Below are 16,499 nucleotides of genomic sequence, written 5' to 3' on the forward strand. Positions count from 1 at the left end.
ACTATGGGCGGGACATAGTGCCACACTGTGCGCCGTTGCGTCACTTCCTTCATAATTTAATAATCTAAGCGCACAACTCCGTTACATATATATATATATATATATATATATATTGTGTGTGTGTGTGTGTGTGTGTGTGTGTGTGTGTGTGTGTATATATAATCAGCCCGTCGTGCATGTTTTTCGAATGAAGGAGGAAACCGGAGGACCCGAAGAAAACCCACACAGGCACGGGCAGGCACGGGGAGAAGGTGCCAACCCCACACAGGGAGGCTGGAGCTGGAATTCAACCCGGTTCCTTTGCACAAACGTCTATGAATAAACCACTCCACTACACAACTTACGTGATCGCTAACATAATGATGGTGCATTTTCTTTTTGTTGAATGAAAGTGTTTTTTTTTCCACGACTCGTTAGGAAATTACGGAGCCCCTAAGCCTAAGGGGACATCGAAGAAAAAAACATTTGCGAGATCTCGGCTTCGTAGGAAATTGATACAGATTCATTAGAGTGGTTGGATTCACACAATCAAGATGAGTGTCCTGAACGCACCGCGCCCGACACCGGAAAAAGAATATTTCCAACCGGAAGCACAACAATAACTTAGCACGAAACCCGTGAGCTTCTGGCCTTTCGTGTCAACGGAAAACGTTCATTTATCACCGATATATTAGAAAGACTATATTATTTATTAATTTTGTTCTTGTTAGTAACTAGAAGCAAGGTTTCAAAATGGGGGGCGGCGATCTGGTAAGTGTTATCTGTCGTCGAATGAATTGCCAATTCCTTTCCCGATCACAACAGTCATGGCTGTGATCCCATCCCCTGTCCCAAGTTGTGCATTGTTCTTAGTGGCCTCAATGTGTCTTGTGCTAGAATTTAAAGAAGAGCTGGCACCCCCAGACTATGAAAAACATCGAGCGCGTTTGGAAAGCTGAACAAAAACACGAATCAGAACGTAAGAAAATCGAGGAGCTTCAAAAGGAGCTGAAAGAGGAAAGAGCCCGCGAAGAGATTACGAGATACGCCGAGGAAAGTGGTGCCATCAAGTTAGTTGTCACGACGCAACCTTCAGAAAACGTCTGAATGTCACTCAGGTTGTCTCATTGTGTGTCATTTGCGCCATAATAGAAAGAAGGATGATCGTTTGGACTGGATGTACCAGGGCCCTTCTAATCAGGTGTCGAGAGATGAATATCTTATGGGTCGCCCCATTGACAAGCAGATCACCGATCAATACGAGGAGCCTGAAAGTGGCCCGTCAGCAGAGACTGGACTTCTTCCTGGCTCCATCTTCAGCCCCATCGCCGCTACCTCCAGCCTGGACATGGCTGCCAAGATCAGAGAAGACCCTCTTTTTGTCATTAGGTGAAACATTGCCGTGCTCCCGAAAAAACAAATTCAAACTGAACCGTGGATGACAATTGTAACCGTACATCTTGCATTTTGCACCCAAGGAAGCGTGAGGAGGAAAAGAAGAGAGAAGTCTTGACGAATCCAGTGAAGATGAAGAAAATTAAAGAAATGGTAAAAAAAAAAAAGTGATTGGCCTTGCCAGTAAAGATGCTTCTGAGAAAACGGAGCAATTTGCAATACTACAATTTGTACACACTATGATCGTTTTAATCACTTGTTCATGAAATATTGTGTAACTCCCATAGCTGCGTCAGAATCTCGAGCAGACACACAAGAAGAAAAAGAGGAAGGATAAGAAGGAAAAGAAAGAAGACAAAGAGAAAAGAAAAGAAAAGAAACACAAGAGAAACCATTCAAGTATGAGTTCAGATGAAGAAGACAAAAAAGAGAGGTACACACAATTGTCGGGTTCTTAAAAGTGCAGATGAACACTTAAAAATAAGGATTGTGGTTCTGCGCTCTCTCTGCCACAGTATTCTGATTGACATTTAGTATACAATTATTTCTTTCAAGGTCTTGTTGGTCTTTTTTTAAACTAAGCCTGACAATAAAATAGTCTCAGTGTCAGATTTATTATCCATACATATTTTGCACTTGTAGTAAAGGTGAATAAATCAGGAATTAATTAAAAATGCATATCTTACTCAATTAGAGTTGTTAACTGACAAGAGTTGACTATGGACTTTGGAGCGTCTCTTTAACACTTGACAAAATTCTACTAAACTCATGTAGCGTACACTGAAATAATGATGCAAACATTTGTTGACCTTATCCAGTCAAATTGTTCATGTTTCGTGAGAAAAAAAATCCTATTTAAACAACATGGTGACTGCTCCATAATTGCTGAACCGTTCTAGATTTTTAAAAAGTAAAAATGAATACAATAGCCACTTGCACCTAAAAAAATCAAGAGTTGACTGAAATGAAAGAGATGGGGTTTTAGATTCCCCATATTGCAACCCGTGCAACTACTTCATTGCAATGATGATTTGACTTTGAATAATTATTCAGCCCTCATTAAAATATTTCACCAATACATCGCTCCAAGGGAAAGCCACTAATTTGGATCTGAATTTTACTCTTCAACGTGTTTCAGGTCACATTCACGAGATGGAACTTCCTCTCACAACAAATCCCATTGCCATCATCGTCCGGGCTACGGCCTCCTGGTCAGTAAGCATTAAAATGTCACGCCACACACACAAACCCGCCACTTCAACCTTCTTTTCACGCTGTAGATTCCTGCCGGAAAACAATACCAGAGCTCAGCTTTGAATCACTCAAAACAGCCAGAGAGGTGTCGAAGCCGATCTCCCGCCAGAAAAAATGGGGAAATGCTCTCCTCTTCCTCACACCGAAGCGACAGGAACGCAGAGGTCAGGGGTCGTAGCCCGCAGAGAGAACGGTACCAAAGGCAACGGAATCATGTGTCAAAGTAAGACTTTCGGCGGCTGCCGGTGTGCGTGTGTTGGTCAGAGAGAATGTCCAGAGGTGCTTTTATACATTGAAAGCTCATTTTTGTCACGGCCCACATTGAATTTGTTGTTTCCCCAATGCGACTGAAATCGTACACGGTGGATCCCCACCATTTGCAGGCCACGTCAGCACAGCCATTGATTATTTACCCCTTTTTTTCCCAACAAGTTATTGACCAACGAGAGCCGTTGAAAATGGCTTGGTCCCATTGATGACGCAATGGTAATCGAGCCTGAAAACAACAAATTGATGGATAACCAGCGTTAAAATCTGACATCAAGGAAAATAGTATTGTTCAGAAATGGTAGTGCGTTCCATCAGCATTGATAGCTGGTCCGCCGGCAGACTGTCACGAGTCTGTATTTCTTTGAAAAACTTCAGAAAAAAAAGACGGACACTATGGAAGAGGATAATAATAATAATATTAATGATCATGATAAAATGATAATGATCATAATACATTTCATTTATAAGCGCCTTTAAAAACTCTCAAGGACACTTTACAGTCACATGATATTTTTTCTGCGGGTGAGCAGCGGCAGCCACACGTGCCAGTGTTCAATCAACCCGGAAATAACATAAAGTAAAAAAAACAAATAATATGACAACACAAAGACACAGAGAGTCATCCATTCTTTAGGACTTGCTGTACCCTGTTTTTGATGACATGAAGCAATTCTAGATGAAAGAGGAGAGGATCAAAGTATCCTTTTCAATAGTGGATCAGGGACATTATGGTGGCGTGTGCACGTTGACTACAAGCTAAATGTTGAAAGCAAACACGCAGCTGTCGCATCCTTTGACGAAAAGAGATTGTGTCACTGATCCACGTAAATCCGCTTCAATTCCAAGCCGCGACAGTTCCACATACGTATCAATGCAGGCTCCTCAAGCCGTGCGTCCATCCAGCCGCAGACTGTCCAACAGCACCGACGTGTCTGCTCAACCAAGCGTTATTTATTGTCTGTCACTTTAATAGCCATTAACCTTGTCAAGTACTGACGGACTTCTCAGTGTACGATCTTAGGCACGTGTTTCACTGATGCCAAAGCGGTGGAAAATGGATGTTTTGCCGACAATTTACTAAAACAGACCCTCGCATGTGTTTCTTTGAAGTTGTGAAATCGGGCAACCACTGCCTTGCTTGAGTGTACTGCGTTGACTATATATTTGCAGTAGGCGTCAATATGCATTTTCGAATGTGCCTCATGCTCACGAGGGTTGCAGGTGTGCCGCAGCCTTACCCAGCTGTCTTTGGGCAGTGCGCGGGCTATGATCTAAACTCGTCGCCAACCATTCACGCTCGTGGTGACACATAGGAACCACTTACCTGCTATGCATGTTTTTGGAATGCAGGATGACACCGAAATACCCGGAGAACGCTCAGGGAGGACAGAGAAAACTCCCCATCACAGAAAGGCCGGAGCCAGGTTGGAACCCACAACCTCGGCACCGTGAAATGGTTGCGCTAACTGGATGACCGTCACGTATACACACTCTTGATACCATTTCAGCATGTGTTCAAATCATCTCAGGGTTTTCGGGTGGCAAGACAAGAACTAATTAATGAGCTCAGGGGACGGACAGTGGCTTTAAATTGGAGCGATAGTTTTCGAGAGAAATCCATGAGTTAAAATGTTCATATTTATTTTCAGAAAGACGAGGGTTAAATCAGAAGTTGGGACCCACACTCCATTATTGAAGATAGCGGTAATGCACCAATCGTTGGACGAAGGCAGAAAAAAAGAGGACCAACTATTGTTCATCATGCTTTTGTTTTACGCAAGGATTTAGGAGGCACTTTAATCCACCAGGACATTTCATGTTGCTATCCATCATGTCCCATCTCAAAAGCCACCCATTGAAAATGGCATTTTCTGTGTAGCTCTCTCTCTTGTTTCTATTTATAATTGTATTTTATTTATTGCATTCTATTTGTGATTGTTTTTTTATTTATTATAGTACCGATGTTTGTCTGACTGTAAAGTGTCCTTGAGACTGTTCATGCACTGTCTTGGCCTCTACATGTCGGAATGCTTGTCGTCTTCTTCTTTTCCTTTGGGCTTTTCCCCTCAGGGGTCGCCACAGCGAATCAATGTCGTCCATCTATCCCGGTTTTGTGCATCCTCTTCTCTCACACCAGCTACCTTCATGTCCTCTTTGACCACATCCATAAACCTCCTCTTGGGTCTTCCTCTCGGTCTCCTGCCTGGCAGTTCAAGGCTCAGCATCCTTCTCCCGATATAGTCACTCTCTCTCCTCTGGACATGTCCAAACCATCTCAGTCTGACTTTCTCTCCATAGCCTCTAATATGAGTTGTCCTTCTAATGTACTCCTTCCTGATCATATGCAACCTGGTCACTCGCAAAGAAAACCTCAACATCTTCAGCTCTGCTTCCTGTCTTTTCTTCAGTGGCGCCGTCTCCAGTCCAAAAATCATGGCTGGTCTCACCACTGTTTTATACACTTTTCCTTTCATCTTAGCTGAAACCCTCCTACTAGCACACATCACACCTGACATTTTTCTCCAGCCTGCCTGGAAACGCTTCTTCACCTCTTTTCCACACTCTCCACTGGACAGTTGACCTCAAGTACTTAAAATCTTCCACTTTCTTTATTTCTTCTCCCTGTAGCATCACTCTTGCACTTGGATCCCTCTCATTCACACACATGTATTCCGTCTTGCTGTGACTGATCTTCATTCCTCTCCTTTCCAGGACATATCTCCACATCTCTAGTTTCACCGCCACCTGTTCCCCGTTCTCGCTACAGATCACAATGTCATCTGCAAACATCATGGTCCAAGGAGATTCTTGTCTAACATCGTCTGTCAGCCTGTCCGTCACCATAGCAAACAAGAAGGGGCTCAGAGCTGACCCCTGGTGGAGTCCCACCTCCACCTTGAATTCCTCCGTCACACCGACAGCACACCTCACAACTGTCTTACAGTCATGATAAATGTCTTGCACCGCTCTGACATACTTTTTGGTCACTCCAGACTTCCTCATGCAATGCCACAGCTCTTCTCTGGGCACCCTGTCGTACGCTTTCTCCAGATCTAGAAAGACACAATGCAATTCCTTCTGACCTTCTCTGTACTTCTCTATCAGCATTCTTAAAGCAAACACTGCATCTGTCGTACTCTTTTTTTTTTTTGGCATGAAGCCATATTGCTGCTCCTGTAGGAATGCTTGTAATTCAGTAAATGAATGATATGATTATCTGTTTGAAAAAAACATTGTGCTCATTTCCAAAAGCATTTAATCACTGTTAAGTGTCATGTTTTCCTTGCAGGAAGCTCTCCGCTGAGGAGCTGGAGCAAAGGAGAAAGGAAATGATGGACCAGGCCAAGAAGAGAGATGAGGACAGGGAGAATAATGTGAGAAGATACAAGAAGCAAAATGAGCAAGAAAAACAGCGGGAACAAAATTCCAAGCATCATCGCCATGCTGGTTTTATCCAGTACGTATCCGTCTGTCTGTCTGACTAGCCATCTGGCTGTTTGTCTGTCTGCCCACCCACCCTTCTGCCTCCAAGCATTTTAAAATATAAATAGAGCATTATACAGTGATACCTCGGCTTACGAACGCTTTAGCTAACAAACTTTTCGCCTTACTAACGTTAAATTCGCAAGAATATAATCTTGGCATACAAACTATTTTTTGGGAAACACACGGAGCACCACAATGAGTGATGTGGCGTTCGATGGATGACGTGTCTTGGAGCTCCTGAAATGGCAGCCGGCTTTTTTTGTCCTTTATTCCCTGCCCCCAGTGTTCGTTTAAAGCCGCACGTGATTGGTCAAGATCCGTGGTAGAGGAGGCAGGGGACCCACGCAGAAGTGAGCGGGGGGAGGGGTTAGAGCAGGGGTGGCCAACCAGTCAGAGACTAAGTGCCACAGTTTTTACTATGTTACTGCAAAGAGCCACATCAAGATGGCGGCACGTGAACACGCAGCGTCTCCCCTCTCTCCCGGAAAATTGGCGTTTTTTGTGTTTATTATGCTTTGTTCAAGTCATTCTAAGTGCCTTGCACGCTGGGTCCGAGAGGACAGTAATTTCATCTGTGCTGTATGCCATGCATATGAGCATTTTGACAATAATGCTGACTTGGATAAACATGGGAACACATGAACACCCCATCGCCCCATCCCTCACACACACAGACCTCTGCTCAGACAGATTTATTAAAAGTATCACATTTTAAATACAAAATCAACAAATCTATCGGAAATTGACTTCTAGAGTACTAAAACCACAGGCAACAAAGAACACTGTCTTTACACACACAAACTCAGTTCAACCAAGTTCACAAACAAAAATATGCATAATAATTTACAATAGTGTGCATGTTGCTTAGTGGGGCTTCTGGCATTCTTTGTCTTGGACAATCCTCATTAAATCTGGCTTGCATTCTGTTGTTGCCACTCGAAGCAATTCTTTGACATGAGTGTCAGTCAGAACCGATCGATGCTTTGATTTCACGTGTTTCAGGGTAGAAAACACAGACGTATGTTGACCCAAACATTTACAGTATTTTAAGCGCAGCCGGTTTGACATTGGGATATTTTTCCATTCTCGTTTTGCTGTGCATGTTTTCCCTGTCATTATGAGAGCGAACTTGACGCAAATGAATTGTTTACGTCGTAAACAATTTGTGTCGAGTCTCTGGTTGGTTGGCCACCCGTGGTTTACGACATAAATGATTGATTTTCATCTCGCGCACATGCGTGTTAACGTCACATGGTCAGCTTGATACGGTAATTTCACGACCATGAGGTGCACTTAAAAGTTTTCACGACTCTCAGGTGCCCTTAAAAGTCGTACATTGTCTCCAAAACGCGCAGCGCGCGCTATTGTCGCAAACTTACGGTACATAGAGGATGAATGGCAGCGCCAGCACCAAACTTTTTTTACGCTTGTCATGTGGACGCACGCCCCTTAAGAGCCGCATGAAATCAGCCAAAGAGCCGCATGCGGCTCGGGAGCCGCGGGTTGGCCAGGCCTGGGTTAGAGAAACACAGAGCTGCACAGGAACGGGAAAGGCAGAAGATAGAACTTGAAACAAAAAAACACACGTGAAAAAAAACAAAAGTAAAAAGGTGAGAACATGGATAGAAAACACGGTGAAATTTGGACTCGTTTCAATTTTATTGATCCTTCAAAGGCAGAGTGTAGACTGCAAGGTTGAAATATCCCATCAATCAGGCTCCACAAATAACCCATCTGTACAATTTGAAGAGTAGACAAGCAAGGGAAGCAGCTATGAATGAAGTTTCTAGTGTGTCTGCCTGCATCTGTTGCAATATGACAACTTCCAAGATGTACCACCCGGCGCTCCTTGAGACACTTGATGCAAAAAGCTATCCACTCCAACAAGCCATCAACGACCATCACAAAGGGAAATAAAATGACTTCATTACTGTACAGTACAGTTTATGTCTTTAATGGCAATACCATAGCACATTTATTATACATAAAATAAGGTATATTGTGTGTAGTTTTAAAGGTTATTTAGTTGAAAATTATTTTTTATGGGGACCCGGGAACGGATTATTCTCATTTTAATGGTTTCCTATGGCAAATTAATGTTTGGAATACAGACTTTTCTGGGAACCAATGAAGTTTGTAAGCCAAGGTATCAATGTAGTTTGTTGCTTTCTAAGAGAACTATCAAATGTTGGACAGTTTTTGTCCAATAACGCCTGCTTTCCTTCTTCCAGTGACATGAAGTTGGAGAGTGCTGCCACATCATCTTTGGAGGATAGAGTAAAGAGGAATATCCACTCCATTCAAAGGACACCAGCTTCATTGGACCATTTCATGAAGAGATAAAAATTCACAAAACTGTACATACTGAACAAAAAGCGGCTAATCTTATGAATATACTTAGGAGACGATTGAGGTGAAGAATAAGGCAATAACCACGAAAAATCCATACTTAGTAGTACTGTGCAGATAAAATACTTTGATAGAAAACCTTTGCCCCTGTGAACACGTTGTAAATTATTTTTCCTTCCAGTCAAACGGGACTTGCATTTGATTGTTTTATTGTAAATAGTATGTGTTTCTGCAAACAAACACGACACAATAGGATATTCCCAGAAGTCATTTACTATTGATTTTTGAAAATATATGAACATGTTGCCCAAATATTCACATACAACCATTCAGAGGGCATAATACGACCAGACTCATTATTTATCAAAGCCACTTCTTTGATATTGGATGCACATTTTGATTTCCATGTCTGCTCCTCACATTTAAAAGAGTTAACTCTGCTATATTGCCAGCTATGTTCCACTCCTGACGCTGGCAGAAGAGTTGCTCCTAAAACTTTTATATTGATAACGTAATTAGAGGCCAATTTATTTTGGGTACTCTCAATGGTTTCGAGTATTGAGCAGATAGTTGCTTATTTACATCCAACAACATACCACCTACCATCTACAAAGAAGAGGCGAAGCAACCTGTCACTGTGGTCGACTGCATGGAATTGTACTATTTCACGGGAAGTTCAAACCCCACGATGGTCCGGATGTGGTTTTTTTTTTTTTTTTATAAACCAATACATAACACAGAATATCACGTAGAGAACATCACAGGGTTTGTAGAGAGGATCAAAGACCTCATATTGGAACCTGAGGAAACTTTGGCATCATACGATGTGACTTCTCTCTTGACATCTGTCCCAACCCCAGCAGCAGTCTCGGTGGTGAGGACGAGACTGCTGGCGGACGTTTCTCTGCATGAAAGAACCAAACTTAAAGCGGATCACATCTGCCAATTATTGGAAATCTGCCTTAATACTACATATTTTCAAATTCGAGAGAAATTTTACAAACAAATTCATGGTTGTGCTATGGGCTCACCAGTTTCACCCATAGTGGCTAATCTTTACATGGAAGAGATGGAGAAACAGGCCCTCACATCCTTCCCGGGGACAAAACCTAGACACTGGTTTAGATTATGTGGACAGTACTTTTGTCGTCATTAAAAAACAAGAAATTAAATCCTTCACAGATCACCTCAACTCGGTAGACATCAACATTAAATTTACTCGTGAGGACATTCAAGAGAACCAACTAGCCTTCTTGGATTGTAAAGTCATTATAAAAGAGGACAGAGCGCTAAAAACAGAAGTCTTTAGGAAGGCTACGCACACTGACCAATACTTACTTTTTGACTCTAACCACCCTTTACAACATAAACAAGGAGTTATCAGAACCCTCCAGCATAGGGCTAAACTAATACCAACTAGCATTGAAGGTAGAGAAAAGGAGTCAAAACATATCAGGAGAGCACTCACTAACTGTGGGTACCCTCAGTGGTCATTCAACAAATGTCAGAAAGAAAGAATAGCGAACGAAACCAATAATTCTCAAGATTCTAAAAGGAGAGGAGTAGCAGTACCGTACATTGCAGGAGTTTCTGAAAAATTACAAAGAGTCCTTTGGCAACATAAAATTCCTACTTATTTCAAACCGATAAACACGTTAAGGCAAAAATTAGTGCATCCAAAAGATAGGCTACCAAATGAAAAACAAAGTCATGTAGTTTATTCCATACATTGTAAGAATGAAAATTGTAAAGAGCAGTACATTGGGGAGACTCAACAAATTCTCAAAAAAAGACTTTATCAACATCGCAGGGATAATACTAGTGGACCTCAATCGGCAGTACATTTGCACCTAAAAGCTAGCAACCACTCATTTGACGACAATGAGGTTAAAATCTTAGCAAAAGAACTTAGATGGTTTGAAAGGGGAGTAAAAGAAGCAATTTTCATAAAACAACTAAATCCTTCATTAAACCGGTTTGGTGTGGTGAGGTTCAATTTGGATCGTTCATACAATAGCCTATTTAGGCAAAATAGCATTAGGAATACTGATGAGGTGATACCGGTCGAAGTATATATATATATATATATATATATATATATATATATATATATATATATATATATATATATATATATATATATATATAGGGCCTAAACTACCAGTAAGACTTTAGTTTGCTGACGAAGTTTCTTGGATAAGAGGCGAAACGTCCGACACCTTCAAAGAAGTAGAGATGACGGCTGAAGACACCTTTTCATCGATGGACCACTCCTGTACGACGACTGAGAGCTTACACAGACGTAAACCAATACATAGTTTGCAACTATCGTTAAAATCCAATGTACTAAATGGAGAATAAGAATTTATCATGTTTAAAAGTGCGGTGCTTTGCTGACCAACTAAACAATAAGCCCACAGTCAAAGAGCAGATGGCCACAGTAAATCTGAGTAAAACAGACACGGCAGGGTGAACTGTCGGCTCCATCTAGAAGGTCCGGCCTTGCACAGAATTTAGAGTTTGAGATACTCTTTTTTTTCTATTTACGGCTTAAACATCCCTCACAAGTGGCAGATTACAAATTTATCAGTTCATGGAAAAGACAACCAATTAAAATGTCCATGTTTTATTGCTCGCAGCTGTTGGTGCTCAGGACGCCCAGAGGCGTGGCATTATAATCAATGTTTGACTAATGTATCACTTTAATTGACATCTACTACTCTCAATAAATAGCTTGGCAATTCAGACGTATGTCATTGATGACTGCGTCTCCTGCCGGCTGTGGGGACGATCTTTCTGGTTCCGAGTCTCTGTCCACGGTGTCTGACGGGGAAAAAGACGTGGGAAGTGTACATAATGTTTCATTCAACTCGTCTGACAAGTGGATAAAATGGTCTGGATGAAGAAGTCATGGGACCGGCACAATAAGCCATTGGCTTGTGTCCCTCTTGTGGCACATGGACCAAACGTTTTTTGTTTCACTTTACTGGCCAAAACAAAGTTGCCGATCAAACCTCTAGAGGGGGCTGGAGGACAGTGACTTGCTGCGGGGACGCCGTCAAGGGAAAAGCCCAAAGGAAAAGAAGAAGAAGAAGAAGAAGAAGAAGAAGAAAAAAAAGAAGAAGAAGAAGAAGAAGACTCGCCTCAAACAAACTATGCAGAGCTCCGAGACAGCCAATGAAATCGTTGTTAAATAGCCAATCGCATTCGAGCAATTTGTTAGACAGCGTGCGTCTTTGTGTGATCTCAGCCTTCCCTCAGAATGTGTAGTCACACCGGGAAGCTTGTTTAAAGAAAGCAACGAGGCTCAGTGTGAACTTCTATTTGTGACAAGTACACCACGACATTTTCATCATGGTAGGAACGCGTAACATAATTGAAAAACGGGATCGAAACTTGAAATCGATTTTTACGCGGAGGGAGATCGACGCCATGCTAATCGTTTAGCATGGCCGCAGAAAGACGTTGCGTTATGAACTATCATGTCCAATTTAATTGAGGAAGTCCGCTGTTGCTGTTTCACAAAGTTTTCGATGAGATCTACATGCGAAGAACAGGCCAGCAAAGCAAATACGATATTGTTCATGGTCTCGGCGCCGTTGTTGTCACGCTTCCTCGAGGAATGAGTCGCTTACTATATTGTCGTCTCGTTAGCCTCGGTTGCCGTGAACGGACTGTGAAACTGCTAGCAATTAATATAGGCAAGGCCAAACATATAGTATAGCATACGTATAGTGTTTGCGGAGTTGTTCAGTTACACTTTTAAAGTCATATTTGAACAGAAAAGTGCTAAATGAGAAAATAAATACATGTGAAAAAGGTTTATTCAGCCGTCATCTGTACACATTTCAAGGCGATGCTTCTTCAGCGAACTAAAGTGAAGAAGCAACTCGGATAAGAACACCTTCAAATTTGTACAGATGACGGCTGAAGAAACCTTTTGATCGACGGACCACTCCTGTGCGACTCGGAGTTTACACAGACGTGAAAAAATGTATGTGGCGGTTCGCTACTGTTCAGCCATCACAATGCAAGTGTGATTGACAGCTGTTGACCACCACATTTGTCTCACACTCAGGACATAGTTGGTGTTTAAGTGACAATAAAACGGCGATGGATATTTAAAAAAAATCGTGTCTCATATTGTTTCTGCCTGAATTCTATGTGCTGTGCAACATTTTCAACGTGTGATACTGTAATTGTGGCGTCTCCTTGCCTTTGTCCTCCACCTTGCAGTCTATTATGTCATATAATGGAGGGGCCGTCATGGCCATGAGGGGGAAGAATTGCGTGGCCATCGCATCTGACTGCAGATTTGGGATCCAGGCTCAGATGGTAACGACGGATTTTGAGAAGATCTTCCCCATGGGCGAGAGGCTTTACATCGGGCTGGCTGGGCTAGCTACTGATGTTCAGACAGTGTAAGTGTGTGTGTCAGCTGGAGTTCCGGCATCACGGTCATCATATTTTTTTGTTTGTGCATATAGATCGCAGAGGCTTAAATTCCGATTGAACCTTTATGAACTGAAGGAGGGTCGGCAGATCAAACCCAAGACTTTCATGAGCATGGTGTCAAATCTACTGTATGAAAAGAGGTGTGTGTATTTTCATGGTTACACGTTAGTCTCAAAAGGTGCATACAAACAAGATATAATCTCATGGTGATTTTCCCTGATAGGTTCGGGCCCTACTACATTGAGCCTGTGATCGCCGGGCTTGATCCAAAGACCTTTGAGCCATTCATCTGCTCCCTGGACTTGATCGGATGTCCCATGGTGACGGAGGACTTTGTCGTGAGCGGGACCTGCTCGGAGCAGATGTATGGCATGTGTGAATCTTTGTGGGAACCCGACCTGGTAAGTTAGGTGTCAAAAAGAGGGGCTTTCCCACTTGCAAATTCGTCATGAAGAGACCATTAAAAAAACAAAAACGTCATCAACATTGAAATCTGAGATAGGGCAGGGAGCAAACAACTTTGCCGGGGCTTTCTGTATCTTACATTACAAATGTGTTTGGTCATACAGGAGCCCGAGGACTTGTTTGAGACAATTTCACAGGCCATGCTGAATGCACTCGATCGGGATGCACTGTCCGGCATGGGCGTCGTCGTACACGTCATGTAAGTAGAGTGACCGTATTTTGATGGATTGGAGCAATGTGATGTGGAGTGATTGAGTCTTTTCGTCCAGTGAAAAGGACAAGATCACCAAAAGAAGCTTGAAGGCTAGGATGGATTAAAACCCCACCAATCTCAAATGTTTATTTGAAAACAATGCATGTAGGGTTTTGCCCGCTCTTTGTATTGTTAAATAAATTTGTTTCCACAATCTGACGTGTAATGTTCTCAAGGTGTTGGCATATGAATCTGAAGTATATACAGGTATATCTCGCTAACTACAGTATTGCGGAAAACCGGAGGACCTGAAGAAAACCCACGCAGGCCCGGCCGGGGAGACCATGCAAACTCCACCCAAGGCGGCTGGAGCGGGAATTGAACCCCTGACCTCTGCACTGTCAAGTCAACGTGCTAACCACTCGACTACCAGGCTGCCCACAAACATTCGGGGCTGTTGGTCATTATAGCGCGCGTGCTGGTGTGGAAACGGGTCGGTCAATTGCAGGAATCGCTTGAAAAGTAGGTCTTTGGTCAAAAGAGCTTGGCCACCACTGGTGCCGATTGTCTGCGCGGTGTTTATTTATATAGCTGATCCAAACGGATTCCAAGAACTAAAAGGCTCTCTTCTGTACTGTCAACAAGCTCCTCAAACCCACCGACAATACTTGAGCCTCTTTTACTGTCGACATAGTCATTCATTTCAATCTCATTTTCCATCCAAAATGGACACATCCTGTACAGTTCATTCACCACCTCATCTGTCCACCACCCCCGCTTCCTACCAGCATACTTCACTCCAACTACTCCACCTCTCCGAATTCACAGCAGTTTCCATAGCTAAACTCACCAACATTATCTCAACAACGAATTGGGCCCCCTGCACACTGGATCCCATCCCAGCTTCATTTGTCAAGCACTACTTTCCCACCATCTCCCACCTCGTCTTGAACATTGTCAACTCCCCCCTCCACTTTTCCCATGTCTCCATCTCACTCAAACTGGCTGCTGTGACCCCCGTCATCAAAAAACCCAGACAGTATGAGCAATTTTTGACCCATCTCCAACCTCCCCTTTCTGTCCAAAGTCACAGAACGTGCAGTCGCAACTCAAATGAAAAACTATCTAGACGATAACCAAGTCGTTCAATCTGGATTCCGCACCCAACACGGCACCGTAACAGCTCTCCTCAAAATCACCAATGACATTCTCCTCTCCTCTCCTCTGACTCTGACCTACTCTATCCTCGTCCTCCTCGACCTTACGGCTGCCTTCGACACCATCAACCACTCCATTTTACTCTCTAGGACAAGGTCCTCAACCGACTTTGCTCATACCTTACAGACAGGAAACAATTCATACACCTCAACAACTGCTCTTCCAATACTGCCTCACGGTGTCCCCCGGGGTTCTGAGCTCGGTCCTGTTTTCTTCAAGCTCTACCTTCTACCCCTCGGCCAAATCATTCGGAGTTATGGTCTCCAGTTCCATTGCTACGCTGAAGACGTCCGATTCTACATGTCTACCAAATCATTTATCCAAACAATCCACTCCACTCTTTCTAACTGTCACACAGATATTAAATCCTGGATGCAAACAAACTTTCTCACTCTTAACTGCACTAAATCTCAACTGCTAATATTTTGTCCTCTGTCCCTGAAACAAACTGCCTCCAACATGAATCTCACTACCGACAACTGCACCCTGTCCCCCTCCTCTTCCTTTTTGATAATCACCTCTCTTTTGACCAACGCAGCACTCAAACCACTAAAACCGCATTCTTCCACTTTAAAAACCATTTCTTGTCTACGCCCTTCTCTTTCTTTCAATGCCGCTTAAGCATCCTTTACGCAGCCATGATCGCATCACCCCCATCCTGAAAAACCTCCACTGGTTCCCAAGCAAATTCTATTTAAACTACTCCTACCCTACGTACCTATAAAGTCCTTCACAATCAGCCCCCCTCCTACCTTTCTAACCGGTGGCTGCCGGACTACTTTTCCACACACACTTTCTCAGAGTGCATACGTGGTTTGTTATCAAGGATACATTTGCTTTTATGGGACCGAAAAAGACCCCACCACAGGCTAGTGTTCAGCCAAAGAAGACACAAAACAAAATTATGGTCAAGCAGAAGGAATTCATCGAGAAACAAGAACGAGGTGTGCGTTTGTGTGACTTACCGTCCCAGTACGCTAAGTCAACCATTGCTACCATCCTTCGGAACAACAAAGTTATTAAAGGTGAATGTGTTGCTAAGGGTGCTTTCGCGTTGTCTAAGCAACGGTTTCAGGCAATAGAAGAGTTTGAATTTTTTTTAATTTGGACTAACAAAAAGCAGCTAGCAAGGGACAGCGTTAGTTAAGGAATTATCGCAGAGAAAGCATGAAAACTTCACTTGGATATCGTCAAGAGGCAACCTTGAAGTTCGTCATCCATTGATGATTTCAAGGCTAGCCACGGATGGTTTGAGAACTTTAAGCATCGTGCAGGGATTCATAGTGTCATTCGTCATGGGGAGGCAGCCAGTTCTGACGCTAAAGCTGCCGAAGCTGTCACGTTTTGCAAGGTGGTGATGGCGGGTGCGGATCCCAAAAAGCAGGCAGGAGGGAGTAGGAGGTTGTTTGACAAATTGTATTAAAATAAAGGTCAG

General features: G+C 43.0%; 2 protein-coding genes across 2 annotated transcripts; both read left to right on the forward strand.

The window, feature by feature from the left end:
* The first annotated feature begins 587 nt into the window (after positions 1-587).
* cwc25 (CWC25 spliceosome associated protein) lies at positions 588-9,795 on the forward strand. The gene is made up of 9 exons (XM_089007041.1): positions 588-750; positions 877-1,049; positions 1,132-1,368; positions 1,458-1,527; positions 1,662-1,807; positions 2,513-2,585; positions 2,655-2,851; positions 6,188-6,355; positions 8,616-9,795. Exons 1-9 carry the CDS (start codon positions 733-735, stop codon positions 8,725-8,727), a joined length of 1,194 nt encoding a protein of 397 aa, XP_088863167.1. The 5' UTR covers positions 588-732; the 3' UTR covers positions 8,728-9,795.
* Positions 9,796-11,932: 2,137 nt separating this feature from the next.
* psmb3 (proteasome 20S subunit beta 3) lies at positions 11,933-14,060 on the forward strand. Its single transcript, XM_089005352.1, has 6 exons — positions 11,933-12,090; positions 12,970-13,154; positions 13,221-13,328; positions 13,412-13,589; positions 13,758-13,852; positions 13,923-14,060. Exons 1-6 carry the CDS (start codon positions 12,088-12,090, stop codon positions 13,969-13,971), a joined length of 618 nt encoding a protein of 205 aa, XP_088861478.1. The 5' UTR covers positions 11,933-12,087; the 3' UTR covers positions 13,972-14,060.
* The last annotated feature ends 2,439 nt before the right edge of the window (positions 14,061-16,499 follow it).

This window comes from Hippocampus bargibanti, linkage group LG10 (assembly GCF_051943395.1).
Source record: "Hippocampus bargibanti isolate YZ-2025 linkage group LG10, ASM5194339v1, whole genome shotgun sequence".
Classification (NCBI taxonomy): Eukaryota; Metazoa; Chordata; class Actinopteri; order Syngnathiformes; family Syngnathidae; genus Hippocampus; species Hippocampus bargibanti.

Coding starts and splice junctions, on each gene's coding strand:
- cwc25 (XM_089007041.1), top strand. Junction 1,050..1,131: donor GAGGAAAGTGGTGCCATCAA/GTTAGTTGTCAC, acceptor GCGCCATAATAG/AAAGAAGGATGATCGTTTGG. Junction 1,808..2,512: donor GAAGAAGACAAAAAAGAGAG/GTACACACAATT, acceptor AACGTGTTTCAG/GTCACATTCACGAGATGGAA.
- psmb3 (XM_089005352.1), top strand. Junction 13,329..13,411: donor AATCTACTGTATGAAAAGAG/GTGTGTGTATTT, acceptor TTTCCCTGATAG/GTTCGGGCCCTACTACATTG. Junction 13,590..13,757: donor CTTTGTGGGAACCCGACCTG/GTAAGTTAGGTG, acceptor TTGGTCATACAG/GAGCCCGAGGACTTGTTTGA.